Consider the following 21,523-nt stretch of genomic DNA (forward strand, 5'->3'; position numbering starts at 1 on the left):
CAGATTTACTACCATTCCATAGGGCCTGTAAAATGGAGCTATTCCGCCAGGCCTTTGGCTGAGGCAAGCGGGTGTCCTAATTTCATTGATCATTTTATTGATCATACCATCTATTGGCCTCCCTGCACTGACTTACCATCTTGATTGCTAGAGATCGGGCCAGCATTTTTGACATCTAGGACACCTATGACATCTATTTATTTGTACTTAGGAATTTGTAAAATGTGCTTACACCATCCACGCTATTTTTATCTATTGGTTATACCTGTTCTATTGTATTTTTCCCTTTAATGGTTTAGCGAATAAATTTCATTTAATTTAATTTCATTTTTCATTTTATTTGATTTATATCCCGCCCTACCCCACCGAGTCGGGCTCAGGGCGGCTCACAACACAATAATTCTAACAATAGGGTTTAAAAATTTAAAATACAATAATAATTTACATAATTAAAACAACCAGTATATCAATGTATCAGTCAATGTCAGTTGCTATCTTATTGTCTTCCTTCAGAATACTTAAGTGCCGGTCAGTTATAAGCCAACTGGAAGAGGACTGTCTTACAAGCCCTGCGGAACTGTCCAAAGTCCCGCAGGGCCCTGACCTCTTCCGGTAGCTGGTTCCACCAGCAAGGGGCTGTGATTGAGAAGGCCCTGTCCCTAGTTGACTTCAACCGGGCCTCCTTTGGCCCGGGGATTACAAGCAGATTTCGAGAGCTGGATCGCAGCACTCTCTGGGGAGCAAAGTTTTGGGGGGAACCATTTTGGCAGTCTCTGGAAGCCTAATATTAAAATTGCATTATAACAAAAGGAAAAACTGTATAGAAGTAACAATTGTTAATACAAGTCTTTGCTTGCTGTTCTATGTTTTGAAACAAACATTTTGATATCAGTATTATTAGCAAAAAACACTTGAATTTAACAACAATGGGCAGAATTACAATAGAGGCTGATATTACAGCAACAGCAGCAATGGACTGCCTAGGTAACTATCCACTTCATTCCACTTCTTCAGGCTGTAGTACACTAGGTAAAGCCTTGAGTTCAATGATTGAATAACCCAGTATTTCCTTCAAATTTATGCTTAGGACACTCTCAAGCTTTTACAGCTGCTGTGCAGATAGTTATAGTCAGTGTTCCCTCTAAGCTGAGTTAGCGTGAGCTAGCTCACAGATTTTTAGCCTCCAGCTCACACATTTTTGTCTTAGCTCGGGAAGGATGACACTAATTTGTGCAGTAGCTCACAACTTTAATGCCAGTAGCTCACAAAGTAAAAATTTTGCTCACAAGACTCTGCAGCTTAGAGGGAACATTGGTTACAGTTGGAGCCTCAGAGATCAACAGTCCTCCATTAGGGGTTACCCTTTGGCAGATTCAAAATGCATCTGTGCTAGGATCGGACATCTTGAATCTGACAAAGAAGAAGAAGATTGCAGATTTATACCCCGCCCTTCTCTCTGAATCGGAGTCTCAGAGCGCCTTACAATCTCCTTCGTCCCCCACAACAGACACCCTGTGAGATGGGTGGGGCTGAGAGAGCTCTCGCAGAAGCTGCCCTTTCAAGGACAACCTCTGAGATAGCTCTGGCTGACCCAAGGCCATTCCAGCAGCTGCAAGTGGAGGAGTGGGGAATCAAACCCAGTTCTCCCAGATAAAGAGTCCACACACTTAACCACTACACCAAGCTTGCTTCCATGACAGAGTAGGCATTTCAGCCTGGGTCTGCCAGATTCTAGCCTGACAACTCTTAACCACCACACCTGCACCTTTTGGGGTTGCCTTTTGCTGTACGCTGGCTTTGTTAACCACCCTGCTGCCGCCATTGTCTCTTCTCTGTTTTTTCACTGCTTATTATTTAATGAATTATTTAAATAGCTGGTTTTCGATGCAAGCTGCTTCAAAAGCCCTTGGCGGAGAGGCAAGGGCTGCTGTTTACAGAGAACGAGCCAGCTAAGCAGGGATCACTCTCTTCTCACGAAATACGTTGCAATAAACAAGCTGTTATTTTTACACGGTCTAATAAACTCAAGGATGTGTACACTTCTTCAGCTCTGGCCCCAAGTTGGTGGAACGCTCTGCCGGAAGACACCAGAGCTCTGTGAGATCTTTGACAGCAGGGGTGGCCAAACTTGCTTAATATAAAAGCCACACAGAATAAATGTCAGATGTTTGAAAGCCTCAAGACATACATGCCAGATGTTTGAGAGCCGGAAAGAAGGAGGGAGGGAGGGAGGCAGGCAGACAGGCAAGCAAACAGATGGGGTGGAAGAGGTGGAAAGAAAGCAACTTTAACTTTAAATGCATTTTTCAAGCCATTGGCTGGCTTAGTGAAGAGATTTAAAGAGACAAATGCCTTCTCCAAGATAGCAGATGAGGCAGTGGGGGCCTTTGAGAGCCATACAATGTGTGTGAAAGAGCCACATGTGGCTCCCAAGCCACAGTTTGACCACCCCTGTTCTACAGTTTTACAGGGCGTGTAAGGTGGAGATGTTCTGCCAGGCCTTTGTATAAGGACAGTGATGGTTGCTGTACTGGCTGAACACACAGCCCTTTAATGAGTCATCATCGGGATTTGTAATTTCTTTTAATTTAACTGGTTTTATTGATTAAAATATATCTATCTTATTCCTCTGTTGTATGTTAGAACCCGGCACTAGCCGGGCTGGGCCGATACATTATGTTGAATAAATGAATAAATATTCAGGGTGTAGATAAGTTCCAAATCCATCTCTTGGGATTAGAGGTCCATTCCACAAAGCCAAGCTGGTCCCCATCCCTAGCAATCTTGACCAATCCACAGTCTCAATACTGTCTGCCAATCACAGGAGATGATTTGCACATTGGCTTTCCATTTCATGTCTGAAGGGGGCAACAAGGAGGCTGTGAAACTGAAATTCTGCATAAATCAGATTTTAGGGACACAGATTGCAACCCTCTCCGGTTTAGTTAATTTTTTAAAAATCCCCATACAGTATGTCACAGAAGTGAGTACACCCCCTCACATTTTGTAAATATTTAAGTATATCTTTTCATGTGACAACACTGAAGAAATAACACTTGGCTACAATGTAAAGTAGTGAGTCTACAGCTTGTATAACAGTGTAAATGTGCTGTCCCCTCAAAATTACGCAACACACAGCCATTAATGTCTAAACTGCTGGCAAAATGTGAGGGGGTGTACTCACTTCTGGATATTCTTCCACCCCGACCTGAATAGCCAAAGCTAGCCATATCGCAGAAGTTTAGCATGGTCAGTCCTGGCTAGTATGTAGATGGGAGATCTCCAAGGAATACCAGGGTCATGAGGTGGAGGCAGAAAATGGCAAACTACATCTCAATGTCTATTGCCTTGAAAACCCCATGGTGGTTACCATAAGTCAGCTGTGACCTGATGGCACTTCCCACCACAACCACACTCTTCCCAGCTTTGGGGTGCTTCAGTGCTAATCCGAGTATTTCTACATGCCTCAATGTTCAGGGTTTGGCCCACAGTCAACAGAGAGACAACACCCTGTATCCACATGGCAACAGAGTGAGGCATTTCTCATTTCCCTTTACAAGGTGACTAATAATGCTTCATGAGATGGGTCTGCAAGTTGAGCAGCAAGAGACTGGACAAGTATTCTATTGTATGCATGGAAATACATGGCGTGTCTCCCTCCCTTCCCCTCCCCCCACCGCAACATCTTTCCAGGCTGCATGGAAAGGCATGTTTACAATTGGGTGTAAACAGCGAAGCGGAAATCGCGCAAGGTTAATCCCCCAGTAGGATAGGAGAGGCAAGCAGTTTATCCTCCACAAACTCATTTTAAAGGGTGTTTTCTGTGAGAAAAGGGTCGAGGGCAGCCAGAGGGAAAAAGCTCAGGTATAAACACCCCAGATCCGGTTGACCTTTGAGTGCAGGCTGACACCTGCATGGAAGGCAAAGAAAGCCAGTATGTCCCAGAAGACTCAGTTCCCACTTTACACTGTTGAAAGCCCTGCTCTGACCTGGTGTATTTACAAGAAAATGCTCTGTGTTACTTCAAAAGTAAGCATAAGAGAATGTTCCCAATGTCGTTTCTTTTTTATGCTTGTTTTATTTATTTCTTTTTGGTTCACTGTTCAGCTCTCTCATGTTTGCTGTTAGTTTTGTGGGTTCACTTCTAAAATTCAAGAAGGGGCAATGGCTGAAATGCGGTAGGTAGAGTTGCCAGGCTCCAGGGGGTTGCAACCTCCCCTCCCCAAACCTCTCCCTTCTCAGGCTCCACCCCCAGATATTTCCAATCCCAGAGCTGGCAACCCTAGACAGAGCATTTGTTTGGCATGCAGAAGGTCCCAGATTCAGTCCCCGGCAACCAGGCAGTAGGTGATGGACAAAGACCTTTCTCTGCCTGAGACTCTGGAAAGCCAACTGCCAGTCAGAGTAGACAAGACCGACCTTGATAGACCAAGGGTCAAGGCAGCTTTGTGTGCATCACTACACCGTATATTCCACTTGGCACAAAGCAACTTCTAAAACTGTAATCAGTTACAATATTACTTACCATAATGAAACAAAAATTAAAGCAACTGTGGTGAATCGTATTAAATAAAAACACGCTCCAGAGATCAAACCTGTTAAATCTTTTTTTTAAAGAAAGGAAATATGCTTTAAAAGAAAACCAACTCACCCCTAGCAGAGCTCCAAAACAGAAATCGGATAACAGCATGAAACCAGGCAGCTTTGTACAGCGCAGAGACCCCAACATAATATCTGAGGGCATCATGGGGCCCACAAACACCTTCACCCACCAAATATATTTAGAAAGGAACTGCTAGCAGGAAGTCCATAGGTTCTGTAACAACCTAACCTGCCTCTGGACAGAAGGTACCTTAAAATGGTGTACTGATAAGAGAGGTGGGCCTTCAGATTTACAGATGCCAGGTCATTTGTGTGGTGTAAAGATGGTTACCAACCTCCAGGTGCTGCTTGGGGTTCTCCCTGCTATTATAACTATGGACACCAGCCTTCAGGTGGGATCTGGGGATCCCCCAGACTTACAGCTCATCTTCAGACTACAGAGATCAGTTCCCCTGGAGAAAATGGATGCTTTGAAGGGTGACCTCCGTGGCATTGTACCCCACTGAGGTCCCTGTCCTTCCCAGGCTCTATCCCTAATCTCTAGGAGTTTCCCAACCCGGATCTGGCAACCCTACCCCAACATCCCCAACCAATGGCTAGGGAGTAGCTGGCAACCGTAATTATAACTGATCCCGAGACAACAGAAATCAGTTCACCTGAAGAAAATGGCTGCCTGGGAGGGCGGACTCTATGACATTGGACCCTGCTGAGGTCCCTTCCCTCCCCAAACCTGGCTTCCAAGATCCACACCTAAATCTCCAGGTATTTCCCAACCCAGAGTTGTCATGCAATACCAATTTACTTGGCACACATATAAGGTCAAAAAAGCATATTTTTTGGTTGCCAGCTCTGGGTTGGGAAATACCTGGAGATTTGGGGGGTGGAGCCTGAGGAGGGCAGGTTTTGGGGAAGGACTTCAATGGGGTACAATGCCATAGTGTCTGCCTTCCAAAGTGGCCATGTGTTGGATAAATATATGGAGCAGAGGTCCATCAGTGGCTATTAGCCACAGTGTATTGTTGGAACTCTCTGTCTAGGGCAAGTGATACTCTGTGTTCTTGGCACTTGGGAGGGGCAACAGTGTGAGGACTTCTAGTGTCCTGGCCCCACTGAAGGACCTCCTGATGGCACCTGGGGTTTTTTTGGCCACTGTTGGACTGGATGGGCCACTAACCTGATGCAACATGGCTTCTCTTACATTCTTATGGCCAGTTTCTCCAGGTGATCTGACTTCTTTTGCCTGGAGATCAAATGTAACTCCAAGAGCTCACCAGCCACCACCTAGAGGCTGGGAAGCCTATTATTTAGGATGGGAATTTGGTGATAGGAACCAGAACAAGGCAGGGAAAATATCGATTTTCCTCCCACTCTTAACTCAGGGTGTCATACATCAATCCCACCCCTACACTCCCAAACAGACCCAAAGGCTGAGTAATTGAAGAGAAAAGTATAAGCGAAGTGGTATTTGTTTTAGAATGCGGCAGCAGGAAGAAGATATTTGAGCTTGCTGACGTTTCGAAGATAAGAAAGGGCTTACCCTTTGAGCTGAAGATACGCTAGAAAAACATAACAGTCCTACCATCTGTTTTCAAAATGAGCCTCACCAACATGTGAAGAGACAGGGTATGCACTAGCAGGGTGCCTCAATGTACATGTGTGGGTTTATGGTGATGCACACTGGAGACAATGTGCTTCCACCCACCCACTGGGAGATTTAACCTCTAGAGACCAAGGGCTCCAAACTTGCTGCTTGTGGGCACCAGGACACCTTTTCCGGCACCTGCCAAATGTTTTTAGAAAGTGGGCAGAACAAAGTTTTGCTTCAGTCCAGCAAGGTTTCTGAATGATTTTTGGAGATTTGATTGACTGTGCAGATTTCCCAAAACCTTGCTTTGGCAGCAGCTGCCACCGCAGCATAAGTGATCAGAGGTAAGCTGCAGTGGCCATTTTGTGGATGGCTTCACCTTCCGTGGCAGTCATTTTGTGACTGTGCTCACCACACGTCAGAATTCTAAAGGAGCTTGCGGGCTCAAAAAGGTCGGGGGTCCCTGTTCTAGACACCCTGGGGAGGAAAGTGAACGCACAAGAATGACTTCTGCAACTCGTACTTAAAGAAAGACAACAAGGATCCCCCAAAACAAAAAAAAAATGGTTAGCAGAAAACAGTGACAGTCCCTGATAAACAAGGACAATTGAAAGATATGAAGGTCACTGCTCAAGTTTACCTCCTGACACATTGCCAAATACATTCCTCTGCCTGCTGTACTTGTTCCTTCTACAACAGCTTGTTGTCTTTGACCCCAAATCCAGGAGGAAGATTATTCTTTTAGACATAGATGCATTAGAAAGGGGGGGGGGAGAATTCTGTAATGATTAGGGTGTCTTGGTCCCTCCTGGCAGCCGGTGGGAGATCGGGGGAGGGGGGAGTGGGCCTAGGGAGCAGAATGCTTCATCCAATGTTTCAGGGGCTGCCCATGTTACTTCCCCTGTGACCTGGAAGTGAGACAGGCTCACTGGGGATGTCAGGGTGATGCTCTGGTTTAGAGACAAAAATACTGTGGTAGAATTACCTTCTACCGTAGAGTTTTTGCCCAAAAGTAGAGCATCACCCCGACATCCTTGATGTGCCTACGTCACTTCTGGGTCACGTTGGCTGTTCCTTCCTTTTTGGGGGGGGTAAGTTCCTCCACCAGCAGCTGATTGGCGGGGAGATGTGGGGCCTGGCAGTGGGCGACACCCGCCACCCACTAGGAGCACTAGTGATTATCCTAAAAATATACCCCAGTTGCTAAAGAGTGTATGACAGAAAGCTGTGTGTGAGCATAGTGTTCATGCGTGTGCACCACAGCATTCATGGGCATTCTCAGGCAGGCTGAGCTACAGCCAAGATTCATCCTCTGAAGTTCTAATGAGGGTCCAGGGAAAGAGCTACACTTTAAATCAGGGGTCCCCAACCCCTGGGCCATCGATCGGTACCGGTTTGTGGCCTGTTAGCACTGGGCCGTGAGAGCCAGTTTGGGTGGAGAGCCAGTTTGGTGTAGTGGTTAAGTATACGGACTCTTATCTGGGAGAACCGGGTTTGATTCCCCACTCCTCCACTTGCATCTGCTGGAATGGCCTTGGGTCAGCCATAGCTCTGGCAGAGGTTGTCCTTTAAAGGGCAGCTGCTGTGAGAGTCCTCTCAGCCCCACCCACCTCACAGGGTATCTGTTGTGGGGGAGGAAGGTAAAGGAGATTGTGAGCCGCTCTGGGACTCTTTGGAGTGGAGGGCGGGATATAAATCCAATATCTTCTTCTTCATATATTACAATGTTGTAGAAGTAGTAGTAGTAATGATGATGATGATGATGATAATAAGAAGATGATGACGACAACAACATTGGATTTATATCCTGTCTTTCACTCCGAATTTCAGAGTCTCAGAGCAGCTCACAATCTTCCTTACCTTCCGCCCCCACAACAGACACCCTGTGAGGTGGGTGGGGCTAAGAGTGCTCTCACAGAAGCTGCCCTTTCAAGGACAACCTCTGCCAGAGCTATGGCTGACCCAAGGCCATTCCAGCAGCTGCAAGTGGAGGAATGGGGAATCAAACCCGATTCTCCCACATAAGAGTCCACACGCTTCACCACCACACCAAACTAATAGAAATAAAGTGCACAATTGTATTATCCCAAAACCATCACTCCCCCCTCCCCAGTCCATGGAAAAATTGTCTTCCACAAAACCGGTCCCTAGTGCCAAAAAAGTTGGGGACCACTGCTTTAAATAATGAAAATGGGTTACAAAACCCACTAGAACCCAGCCTAAAGGATATTCTCACCAGAGTAGCACACTGCAGAAATCAGAATTTAAAAGTGCAATGAGTATTCACACATTTAGTGTTAGGATTGCCAGGTCCCCACTGACTACTGCAAGGAATGAGGGGTAGAGTTGCCAGATCCAGGCTGAGAAACTCCTGGAAATTTGGGGATGGAGCCTGGAGAGAAGAAGATTATATTGGATTTATACCCTGCCCTTCACTCTGAATCTCAGAGCAGCTTACAATCCCCATTACCTTCCTCCCTCACAACACCCTGTGAGGTGGGTGGGGCTCTCACAGCAGCTGCCCTTTCAAGGACAACCTCTGCCAGAGCTATGGCTGACCCAAGGCCATTCCAGCAGCTGCAAGTGGAGGAGTGGGGGAATCAAACCCGGTTCTCCCAGATAAGTGTCCGCACACTTAACCACTACACCAAACTGGCTGGGACTGGGACCGCAGTCCAAAGCAGCCATTTTCTCCAGGGGATTGTTCTCTGTAGCCTGGAGGCGAGCTGTAATACCAGGGGATCCCCAGGTCCCCCTCTGGAGGCTGGCCTCACTCTTTACTGTGCTGCATGGAGGATAACCTGATCACCATCAACATCTGTAACCTCAGGCAACATTCAGAGCTCACAACAAACTCCTGCCTGGCAGGCACAAAAGCGTGGCTTGTTTGGCATTTCCCTCCCTCGTGGTGCTACCCACAGCTGCTTAATCATCTCCTCTCCTAAGCACTCTGAAGGCAGGGGGCTTAAAAGCCTGCCATTAAATACCTCGCTGATGAGGTGGGAACACAAACGCAGCCAGCCAAGCGATTTGCTTAATCAAAATGACCTAGCAGCCCTGCCAAGGCCCAGACACAAACAGCCCTCCTTTCAAGGAAAACAGATTAAGGAACTGAAGGACAGAGGGGCTACCTTTAATATTGGAGCAAGCAGCAGGGCCTAGAAATATGAGCCAAGGCAGGTATATGTTGCACTCAGACAAGTGAGCAGCCTCACTGCCTTTCAGCCTCTTCCCCCCCCCCCCCCCTGACTTCTGGTGGCTGCTGCTGCCCAGCTTCCAATTCCTCCTCCTGCCTACATTCACTGCTTGGTCCTCACTTGCCCGTGCTGATCTTGAGCCTATCAGCTTTGACCAGGGGTGGAATTCTAGCAGGAGCTCCTTTGCATATTAGGTCACACTCCCATGATGTAGCCAATCCCCCAAGAGTTTACAAGGTCTTGGTGTCAGGGGGTGTGGCCTAATATGCAAATGAGTTCTTGCTGGGCTTTTTCTACCAAAAAAAAAGCCCTGATCATGGTTACATGGGAAGGAGCTGTTCATAAGCCATGCTGGCCAGTTTGGTGTAGTGGTTAAGTGTGCAGACTCTTATCTGGAAGAACCAGGTTTGATTCCCCACTCCTCTTCATGCAACTGCTGGAATGGCCTTGGGTCAGCCATAGCTCTTGTAGGCAGTATTACAGTAATGATAAACACAACTGGAGCTGGTGTATTAGATAAATAATATAAGGAAACCACCGGAAACAATGTAATCTCCACGTAACCCAGCAGCAGCTGGAGAGAGCATACGTTAATCTATGTTAAAAAAAATCTAGCTAAGGCTCTTTACAAAGTTGGGAAAAGGAGGCTGATTAAGTGTTTACTATCAAAATCGCGAGGAGTCCTTCAATAAGTGGTTCCTTACTTTCTCCGTACCATTTGGAGTTGAACGCTGAGTTGTAAAGCTTTTGCTCACCTCTGTGTCTACTTGAAGAAGCCATTTATCAGGCTGTGGAAAGACTTTGTGGGGACAGTTCACATATTGCATACTCAGTGTTCTGTATTTTTGTTCTTTTCAACTTTGCACTAAATATATATACACCAGGCCCATAGCCACAGTGGGGCCCGGGGACACCGCCCCTTCACCCAAACCCCCGTTCCACCTCAGCCCCACCCACCTCACAGGGTATCTGTTGTGGGGGAGGAAGGTAAAGGAGATTGTGAGCCGCTCTGGGACTCTTCGGAGTGGAGGGTGGGATATAAATCCAATATCTTCTTCTTCATATATTACAATGTTGTAGAAGTAGTAGTAGTAATGATGATGATGATGATGATGATGATGATAATAAGAAGATGATGACGACAACAACATTGGATTTATATCCTGTCCTCCACTCCAAATCTCAGAGTCTCAGAGTGACTCACAATCTCCTTTGTCTCCCCCCCACCCATAACATTCACCCTGCGAGGTGGGTGGGACTGAGAGGGCTCTCACAGCAGCTGCCATTTCAAGGACAACCTCTGTGAGAACTTTGGCTGACCCAAGGCCATTCCAGCAGGTGCAAGTGGAGGAGTGGGGAATCAAACCCAGTTATCCCAGATAAGAGTCCTCACACTTAACCACTACACCAAACTGGCTCTCTAGGGCTGGCCGTCGAGGTAGGCAGGGCTGAGAGAGTTCTGAGAGAAATGGGACTGAACCAAGGTCCCCCAGCATGTTTCATGTGGAGGAGTGGGGAATCATGTCCAGTTCTCCAAATTAGAATCCACCACTCTTAACTATTACTTCACACCGGCTCTCAAAAGTAGATTTTTATACCCTGCTTTTCTCTACCTTAAAGAATCTCAAAGCAGCTTCCAATCACCTTTCCCTTCCTCTCCCCACACAACAGACACCCTTTGAGGTAGGTGGGGCTGAGAAAGCTCTGAGGGAACAGGCTTCGTGTGGGGGAGGAATGGGGAATCAAACCCACTCCTCCAGATTAGAGCCCCACTGCTCTTAACCACTACACCACGTGCCTTCAAACAACATTCTCGATCAAACTGCATGAAAAGCCATCTCCACAGTGTCACATTCTGTAGTTAAACAGTCGTTAAATTAAATGAACCTTGAAATGTACATTCAAAACGCTGAATCAATATCGATTTACAGTTTTATCGTGTTCTTCCTTCAAGCAATTCAGACCTAAATGCACAGTTCCTTCCTACTCCATTTTATCCTCACAACAAACCATTAAGGTAAGGAAGTTTTGAGAAAAGGACTGCCTTCAGGTAACCCAAGGAGCTTCACAGCGGAATGGAGTGCAGAGAGGAATCTCAGATATGGAGATGTGAAGACAGTTGGTTAAGTATTAGCAAGAAGCACATGTAGTCCGTAATGGCACAGCACAAGCACAGAAAATACAACTAAATACCCAATTCAGTAGGCCCAGAATCTTGACCCATGTTTAAACAGTTCCCAAGTTGCTAGCCCTTATGGCAAAAAGGAAGCATGTGAGCAGTGCTCTTATGCAAATCATGGGAGCCGAGAGGAGTGAATAGGATTTCCAGTGGAGAGAAAGCAGGGCTGCAGGTTATTGGTTCAGCTGTGGACATGAACACATGCACTATCAGTGCCAGTCCTGCCGCAAGGCAAACTAGACAATTGCCTAGGGCGCTGGTCTTCTGGGGGCACAAAATTGGGTGTCCCCATATGACTCAGTGTCATTATCAGTGCCGGGGGGGTGGGAAGGCTGCCAGAAGTTGGCCTTGCCTAGGGCACCAGACAATCTAGGGCTGGCTCTGTGCACAATGCTAAACAACGACCCAAATGTGCTCCTATCTACATTTGTGGATAAGCCCAAATGGCAGAAAGACAGAGATAGCTAAGAAAACCAAGAGACCAGAATCACACATCTCTGCTCTTTACCTGTATGCGCAAGTTCTTCATACGTTGGGTCAATGTGTGTAGAGGTGGAGCAGGTACAAACATGATGTCCATACCTTCCGCCACAGCATGACGGCCAGCTTTTGAGCACAGTGCAGAGGAAGTGTGCGCACATACACTCCCGCCTGGTGATCAGGGACACTGCTTTCGACAAATTTCTGATCAAGGGGAGCTGAGCATACACATATACACTTTCCTCTGCACAGAGGTGCTATGCTCATGAGCCAGCAAAGATCAGGGCTTTTTTTGTAGCAGGAACTCCTTTGCATATTAGGCCACACACACCATAATGTAGCCAATCATCCAAGAGCTTACAAGACTCTTAGTACAGGGCCTACTGTAAACTCCAGGAGGATTGGCTACATCAGGGGGTGTGGCCTAATATGCAAAGGAGTTCCTGCTAACAAAAAAAAAACCCTGGCAAAGATGCAGAGATGGAGTGGGACCAACATGGCTGTCCATGCTCCCCCTCTGAGCATGCTGTGAGGTAGAGAGCAGCCTGTTCCCACACTCGTGCTGTTTCTTAGTTGAAGAGCAAGAAGACTGAGCCAAATATTTATCCAGGACCTTACAGCAGTTCTGCATACAATAGTCAGAGCAGGGCAGGGCAGGAGTTAACCCTGTTTAACAACAAACATCCTCTCCCCAGATGCACCGGAGGGGGGGGGGGGTGTTCAGCAGCCAGGAGGACCACGGTGGGCAAATATTTAACTTTTTAAGTGAGGTAGCAAACCCATGAACAATATCCTTATTCCTGCCATTAAACCTTCCCCTTTGTTTGACCAGGGAACTCCTCATGGTTAAACATTAACTTAAAATTCCCTTCTGCCCCAGAGCTGCTTGGTGCGTGGAATACTAAATATTGACTCAAGGGTTTCCACAGAATTAAAAATAAATAAATAAATAAATAAATGAAACAGAGATGGGGAAGAGGGCCGAGGAAAGAAGCAAAATTAGCAAGCTGCCCTTTTTTCCTTAGATTTGTCCCCCCCCCCTCCTCCCTTTAATATAGCAGACCTGCTAAACATTGGCTTGGATTCAAATCACAGTGCCCACATTCTGTTTCATCAGCAATAACCTTGGCTGATTAACTGAAAGTCTGTAGCCCTGTATTCAAGACCCCTCCTGCACATTGAATGAATGAATGAAGACAGAAAAAGCAAGGTTGAGTGCACTGGCTCCGAAATCACCTCCCCGTCTCCACGTGATCACCAGCTCGTGATCGCAACGCCTACACATCGGGGCAAGTGTAGGTAAGCGTATGCACCCTCCCTGTGATTGATAACATTCAGAAAGCAGTATCTCTGGTCACAGGGAAGCAGCCTACACGTGGCGCTGCTTCCACAAAGAGGTGTCACGACCACAAGATGGTGACCAGATGAAGACAGGGGAAGAAGGAGAAGAGATTGGATTTATACCTCACCCTTCACTACCTGAAGGAATCTCAGAGTGGCTTACAATCTCCTTTCCCTTCCCCTCCCCACAACAGACACCCTGTGAGGTAAGTGGGGCTGAGAGAGCTTTGACAAAAACTGCTCTTCTTAGAACAGCTTCTGACAGAGTTATGACTGACCCAAGGTCACTCAAGCAGTTGCGTGTGGAGGAGTGGGGAATGAAACCTGGTTCCTTCCCAGATAAGAATCCGCACACTTAACCACTACACCAAACTCCTTGTGTACATGTTCAGTCAATTGATATGCTTGTACGACCCATACTTTTCCTGGCTACTTAAATCTGCCAAGCGGGGACTGGCAGACTTGGGTCTGAGAGGTAGCTGACACTTCCTTGTGAAAAGGAATCATCACCCCAACTTTGAAACAGGCTGTGGTATGTCTTTTTCTAAAGAAGCCTACGCTGGGCTCAATAACTATCCACAGGTCTCAAATGTTCCATTCTTGAACAAGGTGACTGAACAGGTAGTGAATGGACAATTTCAAGCTCCTCTAGATCCGCAGTCCCCAACTTTTTTGGCACCAGGGACCGGTTTTGTGGATGAAAATTTTTCCACGGATTGGGGGTGGGGGGGATGGTTTCAGGATGATACAATTGTGCACTTTATTTCAATTAGTTTGGCATGGTGGTTAAGTGTGCAGACTCTTATCCGGGAGAAGTGGGTTTGATTTCCCACTCCTCCACTTGCTGCTGCTAGACTGGCTTTGGGTCAGCCATAGGTCTCGTAGAAGTTGTCCTTGAAACGCAGCTTCTGGGAGAGCTCTCTCAACCCCACCTACCTCACAGGGTGTCTGTTGTGGGGGGGGGGGAGGTAAAGGAGATTGTAAGCCGCTCTGAGACTTTGAAATTCGGAGTGGAGGGCAGGATATAAATCCAATGTATTATTATTATTACTATTATTATTATTATTACTACTACTACATTGTAAAATATAATGAAATAATTATACAACTCACGGCCCAGTTGCTAACAGGCCACAGCCTAGGGGTTGGGGATCCCTGCTCTAGATCCTTTCCAGTCTAGGTTTTGGCCTGGTTATGGTCCTGAAACACCCTTGGTTGGCCCAATGGATGACCTGCACTGAAAGATGGACAGAGGAAATGCAACTCTGTTGATTCTCTTGGACCTCTGAGTGGTGCTCTCAGTATTATTGATCATGTTCCCCTTTTGGACCATCTTTCCAGGCTGGAATTGGGTGGCACCATTTTGCAGCGCACAGATTTGTTATCTGGAATAGCATAAAAACTGCAGGTTTTCATGGTGGACATACAGCAATGTAATATCATATCAGCCACAGGAGGAAGCAAAACGTGCAAAAAAAGAAAAAAAAATCCTGAAGCAATAGGGGCACACAAGAGAGGAAAATGAGAGTGCAGAACAGAAGGGCTTTTTTTGAGCAGGAACGCACCGGAGCGCAGTTCCAGATGGCTTGGTGTCAGGGGGTGTGGCCAAATATGCAAATGAGTTCCTCCTGGGCTTTTTCTACAAAAAAAGCCCTGCGGAAGAGCCTCCAATTTGGCTTAGAAGTGGGGTAAATACCATCATCCAGTTTCTAGAAAGCTTCATACTGCCAAACCCATGGCCATTCTCATTCTAGTTGGAAGCATGCAGTGTTGGTCCAGAGCTATCAAGCCACAGACGGGGGGGGGGGGGGGAGAACCAATGAGAGTTCAACAGTGCCAACCCCAAAACATACCCTGCAGACCGACATCTGATTGGTTGTTAGAGTGCCAGTCTTGTCCGAGCAGATGACCGAAGTGCAGCCCAGGGTTTCCACTGAAGGAAGGCTCCTCACAATCGCATTCTTCTTGGCCATCCGGCGGGTGCCCAGTGCCAAGCAAGTGGTAATGACAGCCGGAAGTCCCTCCGGAATGGCAGCCACAGCCAAGGCCACGGCAATTTTGAAGTAGTAGATAGCCCCACGGAACCAAGAGCCACCATGCACAGGGTCACTGAAGTGGCTGATGTTGATGACCCAGACAGCTATGCAGACCAGAGAAATGACCTTGGAGAGCTGCTGGCTGAACTCATCCAGCTTCTGCTGCAAGGGGGTCTTCTCGGGCTCGGTGGCAACCATCTGGTTCCTGATCTTCCCAATTTCTGTGTAGACACCCGTGGCGATGACGACACCAACTGCTTTGCCGGCAGCAATGTTGGTACCCTAGAGAAAGGAAAGGGGGATGCTTGTCTACATGGTCTGCACTCAGCCATCATTGGCAATGGTCAGCAGTTGCATTGGGTTTGAAGGAGAACGTGTCCAGGGCTGATCTTACCCGGTCCCCCAAAATGAGGGACTCTGGCTTGATTCTATACAGACAATAAATGAGATGGGAACAAAAGTAATAACCAGTGAATCTCCACATCTGGGAGGTGTGGCCTAATATGCAAAGAAGTTCCTGCTACAAAAAGCCGGAACTTCTTTGCATTTAGGCCACACCTCCCAGATGTAGCCAATCCTCCTGGAGCTTACAGTAGGTCCTGTACTAACAGCCCTGTAAGCTCTTAGAGGATTGGCTACATCAGGGTTGTGTGGCCTAATATGCAAAGGAGTTCCTGCTACAAAAAAAGCCCTGGTGAATCTACAACCCTCACTAATTGCATGCTCAAAAACTGAACTTTCTTCTTTATCGTCTTTCAGTCTGAGTTCCCTCATCCTCAGGAACACAGTGGGTCTGTGGCTCAGTGGATGAGCATCTGTTCAGCATGCAGAGTGGTCCAAGTAGACAATGAACAGTGTGGGACATAAGCTGGTCCAGTATCTTTCATTCCAACGTGCTACTTTTTTAATACAGGGGAACTATTGGAAAACTGCAAACTTGTCCACAGCACAAAGTGCTACAGTTCAGTCCACCACTTCAGGATTCCACCACACAGGTACACACACCCCAGCGTGAGAACTATTCCCCCCGTCCTCTCCTGGCAAATTCCAATTGTGTTCAACACTCCTCTTGGTTGCATGATCCCATAAACTCACCCATGGTGAAAGGTACAATGGTTTGATCTACATAAGTGTTTCTGAGCTGGCCCCCAGAAGCAGGAATTGAAGAGAGAAAAACAGGCAGGAGTGAGAATACTTACAGAAAACAGCATGTTCTTTTTATCCTGGTTGACAGCCCTGGGATCTGGAATTGGGTCTGTGTGCTTGATGACTGACACAGATTCACCTACAAAAAGAAGAGGGGGGGGGGGGGAGGATAGAAGTTATTTCCTACTCCAGTTGTATAGATGAGCTTGCTTTCATCTACAGCACAGCTTGCTTTCATCTACAGCACAGCAGTATGCCTATTGGGGTCCACTCACCCCCTGGGATGAATATGTGCCAAGACTTCACCCAATTTGAGCCCTATTTTCTTTCTTTGCAACCTGACTGGGTTGATTTGTACCTCAACAGGAGAGCCTCTTTTCCTCTGGCCTCCATAGAGGGGCATACCCAAAGCAGAGAGACTGAGCAGCTTGAAGTCACTTATGATTTCTGGGAGAACCCTGGTCCTCCAGATCTAGTCTGACATTTAAACTTCTACACAGCACTAGGTCTCAGAAGGACCACCTAAGGAAGGTAGCCAGGCTTTGCTCCTATTGAGCCTCCTTCCAATGGAGCACAAGGGATGGGATGTGGCTTACTGGTAGAGCATCTGGTTGGCCAGGTTCAATCCCCAGCATCTCCTGGTAAAAGGACCAGGAAGAAGGTGACAAGAAAGTCCTCCACTCAAGACCCTGGAGAGCTGCTACCAGTCTGAATAGACAATACTGACTTTGATGGCCCAATCATCTGATTCAGTGCAAGGCAGGTTCATGTGTTCAATGCTAGTATTACACACCAGAGTCTGTCAAGCTCTATATATTTGGGGGCTGAAGTCCCTTTTCCATGTGGAAAGGCTGAAGAGTCTGGGACTTCTCGGTTGAGATAAAGAGATGACTTGGAGAGGGGGGCACGATAGAGGTTTATAAAATTATACATGGAATAGAACAGATAGAGAGGATTTTTGTCCCTCTCACAAAATATTAGAATTTGAAGGCATTCAATGAAGTTGAAGTGCAGTAGATTCAAAATAGACATAAGAAGATAAGAACATGAGAAGCCATGTTGGATCAGGCCAATGGCCCATCCAGTCCAACACTCTGTGTCACACAGTGGCCAAAAAAACTAGGCACCATCAGGAGGTCCATCAGTGGGGCCAGGACACTAGAAGCCCTCCCACTGTGCCCCTCCCAAGCACCAAGAATACAGAGCATCACTGCCCCAGACAGAGAATTCCAACAATACGCTGTGGCTAATAGCCACTGATGGACCTCTGCTCCATATGTTTATCCAATCCCCTCTTGTTTGCAAAAAGAAATACTTCTTTTAGAGGCCACAGGCATACACATCTTTAAAAGCAGATGGAACAGATTCACGGAGGAGAGGTCCATGAGTGGCTCCTAGCCATGGTGACTAATGGGAACCTCCACTTTCAGAGGTGGTAAACCTCTGAATACCAGTGCCAGGAGGCAAGAACAGGAGAAAGCTTTGGCCTCTACGCCCTGTTGCTCAACTGTCAGAGGAACTGGCTGGCCACAGCGTATTACAGGATGCTGGACTAGAAGGACCACTGGGTCTGATCCAGCAGGGACTTCTTATGTTATTTTTATATACATAATGTTTTAAGGTACCACAAGGCTCTGCCGCTTTAATTGCAACAAAATAGGCCACCCTTCTGCAACTGACCCCACCGATGTTCATGCGACTTCCAGACCACACTTACCTGTCAGAATGGACTGGTCGACCCGTAACGTTGTAGATTTGATCTCAATGATTCTGATGTCGGCGGGCACTTTGTCACCAACTGCAAAAGGGAGAAAAGACATGGTGTCAGAAGCGTTTACATCTGAAATCCACCAAGGGTCGAAAGCAGGGAGGGAGTCCTCCACTGCTGAAGAACATGCTGGCAGGAAGAGATTCTTCAGTCCTGTAGTGGATGATGATGCAAGCCCTCCCAAAGTAGGACTTATGGGGAGGTCACTTTATGCAATGAAAAGGGACTCAGATGTGAAGAATGATCCCATGTGACCCTATCAAACAGCTAATGTCAGCTACAATCATATGAACATATGAAGCTGCCTTATACTGAATCAGACCCTCAAAGATCCATCAAAGTCAGTATTGTCTACTCAGACTGGCAGTGGCTCTCCAGGGTCTCAAGCTGAGGTTTTTTAATGCCTAATTGCCTGGACCCTTTTTAGTTGGAGATGCCTGGGATTGAACCTGGGACCTTCTGCTTACCAAGCAGATGCTCTACCACTGAGCCACCGTCCCTCCCCAAATCATACTAGAATAGAGAAGTGAACCGACCAAACTTCAGTTACAAAAACAGCAAGAGCCCTACCTAATTGGAAGAGTCTCAACAGTCTCTGACAATCACTTGCATATTACCCAACACTCCTCCGAAATGAATTCTCACATGCCTTCCAAATGCCAGCAGTGAAGAAGCACGGTGGACTTTCCAAGGAAGAGAGCTGCATCATCTCAGAGCTACCACCAAGAATATTATCATCTCCTTTGCATCTCTGACAAGCAGGGGGAACACGGGACAGAATCTGTTGAGGTAGATTTATGTGGGAGGACATGATCCTTGTGGTACCTAAGCCCCAGACAGTTCTGTGCTCTCAGTATCATGGCTAATTTGCCAGCTTTCCTGAGGTATTAGACCAGTCATTTGTTGAGACTAGACCTCAGAATCCTCTAAGTGAATATGATGGGTGTGCAGCACTGGCCACTACAACTGGCAGGTGACACAGCCTGCTATTAATGCCTTCACTCACAGTGTGCACCTATTCCTTTTCAATAGGTCTACCAAAGCCCTGGTGGGGGCTGGGAGGCAGGGTCAATGGCATTATGTCACTTCCAGGGGTGGGGAGCCCTAGAAGTTATGTTGGTCCTCTCTAGGAATTATTGGAAGCTCTGTGGTTTTACCTTACTAAAGAGTTTCTGGTGATTTCGAGAGAGGTGTGACATCACTTCCAGGTTCCCCCCAGAAGTGATGCCACAACATCAACAATGGCTGGTTTGAGTTTTAGAAGTTGCGTTAATACCATCCATTTTGGGTGGGTATTTGGCGTGGGCTGACAATATGCCCCCCCCCCCATTTTATGTCCTGTTCTTTCAAGGTTTTATCGTGTTTTGATACGCTGGAAATAGAAAATGGCAGCTTTGTTTTTATCTTCTTGCTTAAGTCTCATTTGTTTTCTGGCTTTATTTGGTCGAGGGGGAGGGAGGAAGGGGGCTGTTCTGAGAGACTGGTTATAAATAGTTGTTTCAGGAGTCCATTATAAGCCACCTCAAAAGTATTCCAAAAGGCTTGATATAAAAGTTTTTAAAAGATGAAGCTTAGCCATCCTGATTGGCTAGTCAATGAAGCAGAACCTTCCGTCGGGCTGGCTTCTGGCTTCACCTTTCCCAGCTCAAGCCACAGACTGGATCATCGGCTGACTGTAAATAGCTGAGCTGCCTTATTATATAAAAATCGTTAAAAACAGACTATCAAATCAATGCAGCACTTCTGCAACCCGGCAGTCATGCTGCTAAGAGCCACCCCACGCTCGCAGATACAGATTCCCTCTGCCTGCCTACTCCTTCCAGGCTTAGTCCAGCCGTCACATGAAAACAGATTTCTCTCAGCAAACCATAATGCTGCAAAACTGCTGCAAAATGGTTATTGAGTGCATTGTTGAAAAGTGTAGCCAAACAACAGCATCAATGGCAAATGACCCTTGGATGGACACAATAACAAACTACTGTCAACCCAGACCTCTCATTTAACTGCCAGAGGTGGGGAATTTTCTACCTCCAGCTCCTCCCTTCAAAGAACTGAGTAGTGGACAAAGAAATGGCATCCACATAGTGATGTTCTAGCAATCTTCTCAGCCTCTATGGTAAAGACCACAGATACTAGGAAAGGCAGCCTAGAGAGTAATCCAAAAGTAGGGTAGCACCATGTGGGAGACTGTGAGGGCAGAAACAGGGGGGAGGGGTGCCATTGTGTCAACAGCAACACAACATTTCTTGGGCAAACTCAGAAATACTGTCATATCATTCTAGGGTTCTTAGGAAACCTGGTAACTTTACTGCAGAATTTCTGCTAGAACTTCCTCTGGATCTTACAAGTGACATGACATAATTATCCATCGTACCTCTTGATTGCTTTTATATTTTTCTTTTGCAAATTTAGATGCCAATGACACCCATTCTGTGGCTTTCTCACTGCCAGGTATGTTCCCTTCAACTTTTATAGGAAGATATTCAAACCAGCAGGGTTTTCAAAAATTGGCTTTCTAAGGCAAGCTCAAAAAAACACCTTCATCCATATGAGTTCTAGCCAGTGTTCCCTCTAAGCTGAGTTAGTGTGAGCTAGCTCACAGCATTTTAGCCTCTGACTCACACATTTTTGTCTTAGCTCAGGAAAAATGGCCCCAGAGCAAACAAATTTATGCAGCAGCCAAATCACTCACTCACAACTTTCATGCCAGTAGCTCACCAAGTAACATTTTTGCTCACAAGACCTCACAGCTTAGAGGGAGCATTGGGCCTAGCATATTAAGATCTGCCGACAAAGTTCTCCTCTAAGCACCATCAAGTTTAGACACCGAGCCAGTCTCAGCTGGGAGCAGAGCCTTATCCGAGGTAGCCCCCTATCCTTTGGGTCTTTCCATGATTTCTTTTAAAAAATAAAAGGGTGTGAAAACTTGCCCTTTTTTCCCCCTTTACCATCTGTTTAAACAAATTATTCAGCCAATGCTCTGATTCAATTGTCCTGCTGTTTGGTTAGACTATGTTGATCCTTGGATTTAGACCTGAACTGTTTCAATTGTTTTTTGGTAAGCTTCTTTGGGAGCCAATATGGATGGAAAGTACTGTATAAATATTGCAAGTAGATAAGTACACCCTTACACCTTTCAGCGCTATTTTATATCCTTCTCTATCATTAGCTTAGCTTATCCAATCATTT

The 21,523-nt window shown here is 46.6% G+C and overlaps 1 protein-coding gene across 2 annotated transcripts in view; it reads right to left on the reverse strand.

Moving 5' to 3' along the window:
- The window catches only part of ATP2A3 (ATPase sarcoplasmic/endoplasmic reticulum Ca2+ transporting 3), a 165,193-nt gene that overhangs the window by 40,192 nt on the left and 103,478 nt on the right, over positions 1-21,523 (reverse strand). For both annotated transcript variants that reach the window (XM_060259213.1, XM_060259214.1), the window contains 3 exons: positions 18,284-18,364; positions 16,620-16,705; positions 15,238-15,702 (listed from right to left, as the gene is read on the reverse strand). In XM_060259213.1, coding sequence (XP_060115196.1) covers positions 15,238-15,702; positions 16,620-16,705; positions 18,284-18,364 — 632 coding nt within the window. The remainder of the gene's footprint in view (positions 1-15,237; positions 15,703-16,619; positions 16,706-18,283; positions 18,365-21,523) is intronic.

The sequence above is a fragment of the Heteronotia binoei genome, chromosome 18, assembly GCF_032191835.1.
Source record: "Heteronotia binoei isolate CCM8104 ecotype False Entrance Well chromosome 18, APGP_CSIRO_Hbin_v1, whole genome shotgun sequence".
NCBI lineage: Eukaryota > Metazoa > Chordata > Lepidosauria > Squamata > Gekkonidae > Heteronotia > Heteronotia binoei.